The sequence below is a fragment of the Amblyomma maculatum genome, chromosome 3 (assembly GCF_055883805.1).
Source record: "Amblyomma maculatum isolate TAMU_Amacu chromosome 3, ASM5588380v1, whole genome shotgun sequence".
Lineage (NCBI taxonomy): Eukaryota > Metazoa > Arthropoda > Arachnida > Ixodida > Ixodidae > Amblyomma > Amblyomma maculatum.
Window position 1 is genome coordinate 166,713,508 of NC_139346.1, and position 10,767 is coordinate 166,724,274.

General features: G+C 42.5%; 1 protein-coding gene across 1 annotated transcript in view; it reads right to left on the minus strand.

Moving 5' to 3' along the window:
• LOC146196783 (SEC14 domain and spectrin repeat-containing protein 1-B-like) overlaps nucleotides 1-10,767 on the minus strand; it is a 45,997-nt gene extending 35,230 nt beyond the window's left edge. Inside the window, exons 1-6 of the mRNA XM_084598515.1 lie at nucleotides 10,528-10,767; nucleotides 10,046-10,129; nucleotides 9,633-9,692; nucleotides 7,995-8,103; nucleotides 6,324-6,411; nucleotides 655-750 (exon numbers count right to left, since the gene is read on the minus strand). Coding sequence (XP_084454641.1) covers nucleotides 655-750; nucleotides 6,324-6,411; nucleotides 7,995-8,103; nucleotides 9,633-9,692; nucleotides 10,046-10,118 — 426 coding nt within the window. The 5' untranslated portion in view covers nucleotides 10,119-10,129; nucleotides 10,528-10,767. The remainder of the gene's footprint in view (nucleotides 1-654; nucleotides 751-6,323; nucleotides 6,412-7,994; nucleotides 8,104-9,632; nucleotides 9,693-10,045; nucleotides 10,130-10,527) is intronic.

Below are 10,767 nucleotides of genomic sequence, written 5' to 3' on the forward strand. Positions count from 1 at the left end.
TGCAGGCCGCTGCTTAAGGAAACAGTTATTCTGGGGCGGGGAAAAACAAAAAGGCAACGCGAAATCCTGGAGGCTTTTGACATTATTAAAAATAATGAAACTTATGTCAGCGAAACTTTTGTTACCTTGTATGATAAAGAAGTTCAGTTTCTAAGCTCTTTACAACGCACATAGATAGCGTGCTGTTAAGGTAATTTTCTCCGTGATTGTCTTTTTGATGATTTCTCTTGCCACATGCGCATGTGTTGCTTCTTCGCTGAAGGGTATATATGAATGTCAGTTTCTTAGCAATAAACTCAGTTGTTAGTCCAGCGTTGTGTTGTGTGCTTCTCTCTTTGTCTGCGTCTTTCCGCTGGTTTTAATCCTTACCAATATGTACCAACTGGCCCAGCTCTCCACTCTACTTAATGTACCCAAGCTAAGCACACTACATCTAAAATGTGGCATAAAAAAAAAAAAAAAAAATGAACGCTGTTCATTCGCGTGGTCTGTTTTACTTTAGGGGCACTCGTACACGAAATCATCACATCTGCTCTGCAGAAAGTGTGACAAAACTTGAAGGTCGAAGCATGCTCTGTAATAATTTTGGCTGCACTTGTACAGCCTGTCTGTGTGCATCTATAATATGCATAAACGAATAGTGATCCCTCTTACCAGTGACGACTGCTTCTCCCTAAAGGAAGACCGGGCATCCCAGGACTTGTGGTGGTGGTGGATCAAAACCGAATTCAGTCTGGAGCCCAGCACATCCTGAGCAAAAATTTACAAAGAGGAGACAAATTACCATAACGGTCATTAAGGTATATGAAGCCGTTGCATCAATGTTTAGCTTCTTAAGAGAACAGCTTTTTCTCTCCACAGCGATGTTCAGACAAACAATTTAACAACAACAACAAAAAGCGACTTCTGCTACACCTAGAAAAGACAAGAAATCTTTTTAACCATACCAGTCAGTGTGCAGACTTTGAAAATGACCTCATGTATTGGTATCTAATATTCGGAGTTCTATGAACCTGTCAAAGCTTTCGAAAACTCAGGGCATTAGCTGGCCAGACTCCGAAGTGATTTTGCAAACAATATGACTGAAGGACATGAACCAATGACAAATTAGTTGTCCCTGTTCTTGAAAAAAAAGAACAAGTGACATAAGGCTTTAATGCAATCAGATGCTTATTCTTGTATTAGGCTATGGAAGCTGACCAGTGGTCACACCTCAGTACATAATAAAGCAAGCATGGCATGAGCAGTATTGACTAGCACACAAGATTACAATAACAGGAATAAGGTCCGTTAATTCCTGTCAAACACATGGAATAATGAATACTGTAAGGCTTCTGTTAAACACACGAAATAATGAATACTGTAAGGTTAAGATACATGTTCTAAGGCAAAAGCGTTATGTGCTCTATTAGCAGTGAAACAGCAGTGTCGCCAGCCTTTTCGCAGAAAATGTGAAGCAAGACTGCGACGTCATCAACCTAGAGACCAATCAGCAACCACCGTTGAATTCGAAAAAGCCTCCAGACCCACATGACATTACCAGTCAAAAACAGGTGAAAAACATTTGGACTGACTCCAAATTAATTTGGAAGGTTCCTGAAACCAAATGAAAGTAATTGAAGCAAAAATAAAATTTGGCTAATTTAGAAAATGTGAGAATCGAATCCAGGACCCTCAAAATATGAGCTCACTGGTCCAAGCTGAATGACAGTGAAGCTAGCGAATGTGCTATGCAGATGAAAGTCGTGATAGTCAGTGACATTGAAAATAAGAATAAATGAAATCATGACGAGTTGCCCACGCTTCACAAAATATAAACAGTCTTAAGTGCCATCCATAGCTTTTTAATGAAACTAAATAGCGGAGTGTAACATCTTGAAACAATACATGAGCTATGAGAGATATTACAATGGAGGGTTATAAAAACCACCTGGGTTTTCATAATGTGCGGCGACATTGCACAGCACATGGGCACTCGCATCCAAAACTCTGCCTGTATGAAGAGAAAATTTTCTATTCGTATTGCAATTTTCAGTAAGCTTTTTGCTTGCTGTATGGTCTGCAGAAATACTGCTTCAATTTGATGGTTTACTTAAGCCACCTTATCCAAATTATTGTGGACCTTTAGTAGAGCTATTTCAAACCACAGTTCATAACTAAAATTTAACAGTGTACAAACATAGTATATCTTCCATTGCCTGGATCTTTTGTGCTTTTTCTGACCATCCATAAAATGAAAGAGTTGCTTGTCTCAATGCATAAGCTAACTTACGTTTTACCTGCTATGAACACAAATGTGCATGTACCAAGCTCGTAGATTTTTCTGAAACTGCCCTAAACGTGGAAGTATGTAATTTCTTTATTCCACAAACATTTATCGTAAAATATCGAGCACCCATCCCTGCTTGAATAAGTGTCCACACCTCTTTTTTCTTGAGATTTCAAATTTCGAAGAAACAAAGATTAGCCATACTTTAATCACCCTGCTTTTCATGTTTTCTGATAAAAGCCCCCACCCTAATGGCCACCATCTCAAATTTAATGATCAGTTGTCAGAACAAGTAAGGGCCCAATCTGCCCTGTAGCCGTTCAAGATTTCCACACCTGGACCCTGCAAGTGCCCACTCCACAATATTTTGTGATTATGTACAAATTTTAGGGAGGTGCTTGCTTGGTATTTTACGGTAACTGCTTTGTCCAGCAAAAAATGCTTAACAAGTAGCGAGCTTGACTGCTACATCCTCTGCTATTTTTCTGCACACTAATTTGGCCAGCAATAATACAATTATTTTTTTTTTTTTGGTTTCTACTATCAGACATATGTGTGAAGCAGAACATGATTCTATAATCCCGTCTGTGATTGTAAGACAAATCCTGGCGTTTCAATGTTACTATCTCACTGACGAACGTCTTTGTATATGATTTTGGATGGGCTGGTAGAAACTAATGTATAACTACTCATCAACCTTTTTGAGGAATGTATATAAAATTAGGGAAAACGAACATTCCGTCTGAATTCAAATTATGAGCGTCATGTGAAAGGTTGAAGTACCAAACTGGCTCCACTCGGTGTCACTATCTTATAACTGCATGCTATTCATGGTTTCATTCAAAACAAGACATCGACTTTGCACAGTGCCTTCGCGAGTATTTTTTAGATAGATTCAAACATTTGCGTACACACTCAATCACTCACCGTCTAAAAAATGATAATACATTCCGTCGCAATGTAATTTTCACCATACTCTTCAGTAACAGCAGGCAAGAAATAAAGCACAACATGATACTACCATGTATTCAACTGATAATGGTTGTCTATCTGTCAAGTGATATTTACATAACCTTGCCCTGGCTATCAGAGTGAAGCTCTTGCCAGAGTAATGCTCACTCCCGCCAAACTTACAGGTACGTGCAGAACAGAAAACACGCTGTTTTACTACAATAAAGGGATGCACCCACCAAGAAAGATTACGACAAGTTCAAAGGCTCTGCTTCCTTCTTCCAAGAGAAGTTTAAAGGCAACAAGCATGCAAGCACACAATATCGTCTTCGACTGTGCACCCTCCCTCTCGAACCATTGATTACAGGGACGATACTGCTCATGTGTGTGTCTCTTTCCTCGTGTGTCCTGTTAACTGCGCTGCTCGTATACAGATATGCAATACCAACTAGCCTGTCACATTGCTTTTGTGAACTTCATCTCTTGTTCTTCGGGCTCTGTTAGTTGTTTCGACTCCGACTCAACCCTACTCCTCTCTCTTGCTGCCAATGCGATCTGCCGGTCCCGAATCCTCTCCTTTCGCATTCGCCATAAGGTACTGCCACAGGATGTCCTGGCCTTATTCGGTGGACTGGCTCCGTCATCCGGCCACAGGATTCGGGTACTCAAACTTCTGAGACCAGACTAGCAGTGACAACGCCGTCTCTTCAAGGATGCCCTATTACTGCAGCTGTGTTAAAGTAACCTTAGCACGTGGAAGGAATGTCTTCGAGTCCTCAACAGCATGGCGGAATTAATGTGGCAACGATGCCTGCTCGCTCTGCAGTAATAGTTGCCAAAGAAGCCAGTGAGAACGTGTAACCCGGTTCACACGGTTGGTGACGTCCGGCTACCAGATAACGTGCGAGATCTTCTTAGCCCGGGACCGAAATTCGTGGTACAACCCAGGAAGACTTCAGCAGGACTTCTCGGCATAGTGAGACTGATCGGACAACAAGCATTTGAATCCGGCAAGACCATATGCATATCTGGTAGCGTCGACGTCCTGCTTGGCCGCCAACCATCATCGAAAAAATTTCCAGTGCAGACAACCGTCAACTTTCTCCGAAACAACTGACTGTTTCTGGTGCCTTCCAATAAAGAAGGCAGCTTCCCGGTGCTCCTTGCAGGTGAATTCAGTTCGAGATCCTCCAGCGCCCTAAACAACGTTTTCGACAGAAGTGACACCAGCCTACACAACTATGTAAGTCTTTCGAACTGGACACGCTGACCGCCAGCCTTTTGTCCGCAAGTCGTCTTAGTGGACATGTGTCCTTCACCGTAAGGCCCACAAGTCTGAAATACCACTCCGTGTCATAGTACCTGAAAAAGAGTCATGGCTGAAGCCACTTGCTATTTTTCTGAGGGACAAGTTAAAATTAATTAACCATTGATGATCCGTTTGCTGCCAACAGTTCTGAGCAGGTTATCGACTTCTTAAGCTCTCCTCATGACAATGTTCTAATGACTTTTTTCGTAGATATTAGAATTTATACTATTCACTTCCACACAGAGAATTGATGGATTTCACTGAAGCTGCTATCGACACTTTTGTTGCCGTTAATTTTCAGAATGAAATCAGGCCATCTGTTAGCAATTTTACCCATCTTTTAGAGTTTTATATTAAGTCATCATTTGTCACTTGGAATCAACATACCTACGTCCAAAAGTAAGGTGTTTGCATTGGCTCCTGTGTCGCACCTATCCTAAGTGAACATTTTCTCGCCCAGCATTACCGAATTTTGAATGGCAGGATTCTTGAGATTAGCGTGGTGGTAAATAGATTCCGGTACATCAACGATTATCGCGTCGTTTTAAGATGCAACAAGAGTGCTTATAACTCAGCGGTATCCCATGTTCTTTTCGTACTTGAACAATGCGTGCCTCTCACATTGACACATGAAACTCTGGATGACCGGTGAATCCGATTTCTCGACCTGCGCCTGCAATTTTCAGATAGGGACAGCTGCTAGGCTTATCAACCTCGAAGCAAAAAACCGTTCCTTCCCTTTACGTCTGCCCATATAAAACTTCTTAAGCGGGGCATAGTAAAAGTGTGCTTTCAAAACACACTTCAATAATCATGTGACCCCCTATTTCAGCATAGTTTTAGCCAACAGACCGAGTACCTTTCAAAAGCATGCTACCTTTTACATTTTCAAATTTCTGTGGCTGGCTCCATTATCAAGAAGCACAAAAAACATGACGTCCCCGCAGCATCCAGCAGCGAGCGCAAAAAGGGTCCCCTGTGGTTATGGGAAGACGCATTCTGTTCAATATGTGCCCTGTGAAACTGCAGTTGTTAACTCTTTGCCAGTATCATGCGAGAAGAGGTACATCGGGCAAACCGGAAGGTGTATTAACATAAGGCTTAAGGAACATGAAAACAGTATGACAATGTATCAATCACCGGTAACCTCACTAAGTATTGCAAGAAATGTGATCGTTATAAGGATAACCCTGATGGTAGCTGCATTCCTGACCCCAAACGGTGTGTCGTCATAGGCAGAGGACAAAACAGGCTGTCCAGAGAAATTACAGAAGCACTCTTTACAACACGCAAAAGCTGAATGTGTAAGCACACCTTCTATCTCCTTGTCAAAGAAAGAACTTGATTTCCTGGATGGCGTGGCAGTTTCATAGTCACTTCCATGTGTCCATTCAAGGCTTTTCTTTTACTGGCCCATGTATATTTTGATCTGCTTTTAACCCCCTTTTTTTTTCTGGTTTTATTTTCTCTAATGTTACTATGCCTGTACCAACCTTTTACGGCCATGTTTTCTTGATTTTAATGTTTTATCATTCTTAACAGTCATTCCATAACCTCGGCCCTTTACACCGCTGGCTTTTATCGCTTTTAGCCTCATATCGCGTTTTGTTTTCTCATCTACACCTTTATTTTTGACTTAACTATACTGATCACCGACGTTTGCGCAGCTTTCCTTGTTGTTCCCCCTTTCCCTGTTGCCTATTTAGACGTACGGCTTCGAAATAAAAAAAAAATTCAGTTGTTCCTCAGTCGGCGCCTGTGAGCACAATGAGGACAGCAATGAGTAATGCTCACCTGCAGAGCTGACTTCACGCCTTCAAGCTTGTTGCCCCAAGCACAGTCTCCTTGCACTACCACAGTAATTTTGCCGTCATCATCCTCACTGAATGGGAAAAAATAGATAATATGAAAATACAAGAATACAGAGCTATTAATCCCATATAAAAGTAACAAGCATACATTTAAAAAGCACTAGCTCTGATACACAGCAGGCTAGCTGCTAGATATAAATCTATAAACGATCACTTGAGTTTTAATCAAGTGACAACTGTCAAAAAAGCACTGAAAGCTATTTATAATATCCGATGAGCCCTGACAAAAAATGACATCACGGCTTCTTTGCCACCAATGCCACTACAGTCAGATGCGACTCAAGTCAGCGCTAACCGCGACACACAATTCCACTGTGACAGAAAGTAGTCCCCTGTTAAACCTTGTCTTGTAACTTACATAAAAAGCTAAACATTGCACCAAATTAAAGGCTCAAGAATCTCAATGCCCCCTTGCTTGTTTTCTGCAGTCAAATATTAAAAACTTCATTCGTTTACTGCTCAGCTGCTACTGCTATGCATCGAATCCTGCCTCGCCAGCTGTGGCCATGTGATGAAGGACGTGACTTGCCACTCTCTTAAAAAGAGCTCTCGCTTAAGAGAGGGAGATCTGGCTGATACTGCCGCGTTAGAGACGACTTCTTCCCCTGCTTCGATGGAGACAAGGCAGTTGCCAAGACGCTTACCAAGCGCGGAATTGAGCCAAGATCGAAGCGGCAGCAGTGACTGCGGCAGCGGTCGATGGCTCACGCTCTTTACTTGGTTCAAAGATAGCTGAACCTCTACAAGTGTAACCAATAATAATACAGCTTTCACTCTGTAACTAGGTTTAGGAGAGTTATTCGCAGCAATTCTATTTAAACTGTATACTACTATATGTCACTATTTCAGTATAGTACATATAACCACGGACTGCTCAGAGTTCATTTGAGGAGCGTTAGCACAATGAGCGACAGCAGGAGGTCAATGAGGGAAGCAACAATTAACTTTTCCCTAACCATGACCATTCAAGTACTAACTTAATTTGAATGACGATGTAAAATGCCTCATTTTGATCAACCTGTTTCTAAACAAGAAATGTAATGCACTTAGTATGTTGCAAAAGGACTGTGCTACAGTTTCGAAATAGCCTTTCCCTTCCTTCATCCATCCCATGAGGGATTATTTTTATGCCTTGCAAAAAACCTCTCAATATTATAGAGCGATCACTGCATGCACAGTGCTCAAGGTGTTGTCATTGTCCCGCACTGATTCAGGTTAGCAATGAAAGTGGTCTAGACATTTTGCACATCGGCACTTTTCTTTGTAAGTGCAAGCGACAGCTTTATGCATGATACGACATCCATTCAACTTTCGCAAACAAAATGAACATTATAGACTTTTTACCTTTCTATTATCTGAGTGGATGTATGCAGTGTTTTTGTGAATTTCTCTGCAAGTCTGTCAAACACTCTGCTCTACCAAAGTGACCCTATTGATATTTCTGGGTGCCTGAGCTTACGTGGCAACAATACTACAGTACACAAGTGTTTGCCGGCCACACAAGTGTTCATTTTTTTCTCCACAAAGCTGTTTCATTAACAAGAAACCAAAGCAGGTGGAAAAAAAAGAACCAAGGAAATAGGGAAACACTCACTCCATAAGTCCCCTAAGGTATAGCAGTGTTTCCCTGAAATCTTGCACCATGAAGTCGTCACATGGCGCGGGCACACAAAGTAATGTGTAACCATTCTTGTCAACACCACCTGGGTACAAAGTGCAGGAGGCCACTAGGTATCACTCGTGAGAAACGATGCAAACAAAAAGCGTCTGGTGCGTTACGTGCTTAAGGACAAATATTTTCGAGCATAGTACAATATGTTGTCACTAGCACTGTCGGCAAACTTCCCCTTAAAAAAATCTCATAATGTGCAGAGCCCGATGCCATGCAGAAAACAAGGTAAAACAAAGACTGCTTCTTATTTATGTTCTGTGAACATTATTGCTACAATCATAATCATGGTAAAAAAAATAAATAAATGGGGACACTCAAGCTCTGCGTCTAAGTGTACGACACGATGGCGTAAGTTATCTGCCTACACACAAAACCCTGTTTTAACCAAGCTGTATGAACATGCCTGCGTGGCCTAGGGGTAACGTGAATGCAAGGGCCCTGGCAGGCTGATTCTGATGTCACCCTTCTATATCAAAGGAGAGACCAGTGCTGGCAGCTCCTGGCAAACGTAACGTCAGGCAAAATACATCCAGTCAGTACATAGCCATGTCAGCTGCCAGCTACTGCCTGCCAGTGCCGCACTCATGATTTTTCACTCCCAACGCCGACGCTGGATTTTCAGTGAATGGGGGACTTCAATGCTATTGTTTTAAGAGACTAAGAAACCTAGATTAGTAGCTTCTGCAGTCTTTTGCAGTAATACGAGTGGTCATAAACTGCAAGTCTAATGTACCAGTGCGGATAAGAGTAAACGGAGCCCACTATTTCCTTCTAACATTTTTCACGCGTTGCATAATTGAAACTTGAAGTTGGGGTATGTGCGAACAGGTAGTAGATGCCTGGTCTCTTTCACTTGGACAAATATTGTTTTCTTATCTCCAGTGCAGAAAATGTGATTTTAGTTTGAACTGAAAAGGGAAAAGCATGCTTAATTTACTTATGTCCGCACCTGTATGTGTTGCGGTGTGCCGAAACGATGGACAATCCTTGAAAACCTGACATGATCTCCAATGTGTACAAAATTTAGTCTCTGCACATGAAAACCTTAATGGCATTCATACTATAAGGCTGAATGATTTTAGTAAAACACTACCAAAAGGGAAGGCATATACCAGAGAAGGATCAAGTTTCAAGACCCTGCAAACACATATCTTGTTGACACTGGCAGTGTGTTAGTTCCCTGTCAGCACCCTTTATCACCAAGAGTAAGCTGAGGTGAAGTGTTCTTCAGAGGTGCTGCAGCCATCTTATGATATGGTGCTATCGTCGCGACTATGTTTTGCCCTGTGAACCCAAGAGACCTGTCTCAGGTTGTGTTTACAATATATGGTCACAAAACACTTGCACGGTAGCCAAGTTTTTTCACATATTGTCAACACCTTTTGGACAGTCACTTAAGAAAAAGCGAAACTATTAAGTATCGAAAGTTGAGTGCAATGCATTTTTTTTTTGTGTAACATGCAAAACACTAATTGCTATCCTCACCATGTAATGAGATGATGAAAATGCCAAACTACTGAAGAAAGATAAAAATAAAAAAACTGCCAAGCGCCAACTCACCTGAGAGAAAGGCCAATCGTTTTTTCAACACTTCCACTATGTCTGCAGCTTCAGGTGTCCCTGAAAAATAACCAATGTGATGAATATACTGCAATCAAAACTAAAAAGCTAAGCCAGCCCAAAGTAATAATTTAAATGCACGTTCAAGTTTCAGTGAAAGCTTGTTTACATGATCTAGATTTAAGTTGCAATACTTCACATTGGTGTGATAAGGCACATTATGTGATCCTAGCGAAAACAATATGGTGCCCTAAACGATTGAAACAAGAGCACAACGTGGGGCAGAAAAATATTGCTGCGAGACGTCCCTGTTCAAATTGGGCAAGTATTTCTTTCTGTACATAATTTGGTCTATCACGGATAAATTATAACCCACACAAGATGCAGCATGCGAATTAAGCTCCTAGACTTACTTGATCTTGTCTTGTTTATTTCCCCGTTTCTTAACGTCCGTTCAGAGCATGTTCGTTCCAAAGTTTTCGACATCGTAATACACCCTGGAAGGAGAAACAAAAACCGGTATGCCGCACGCGTCGAGCTCAAAAAAGCCCTCTCCCCAATTTCGGCGGCGAACCTGTACCCATATATTTCAAAGTAGCAGGTTTGATCTCGGACTGCGGCTGCACTGCACACGGTCAGCGTACTAATGCCGAATGGCAATGATCGCGTTTTTCAAAACGCTGGTTTCGGATGTCAGACGCGCTCAACGGACGATCTGAGAAGGCGAGGACCGTGTCGGCGTAGAAACCGCTGGATCTGGGCGGCGCACGCCGCACTATGAAAAGGACTATGCGGTCTTGCATGCGTAGTCACAGCACAAACAACCAGAACGAGCAAAGCACCAATGCATTCGCTGTCAGCGCGATCGGCAGCGAAAGCGGACATGAGCGCTCACCTGTTGCTGCCGAGCTCCGTCGGCCCTTGCAGAAAAGTGTTGAGCCAAGCGCCGTCACGCATCCGTTCTCGACAAGTACCCCCCGCCGTGGCCGTTGTCTGGCCGCAAGGTCATATCAATAACGCAAGCAGCGACGACAGGGCAGGCTCTAGACAGTAGCTGACGATACCCCGCCGGTCCAGCGGAGGCGCCCATTGCATGCACAATGCGTCACGCCTTGTGGTCACATGGCCGCCGCCA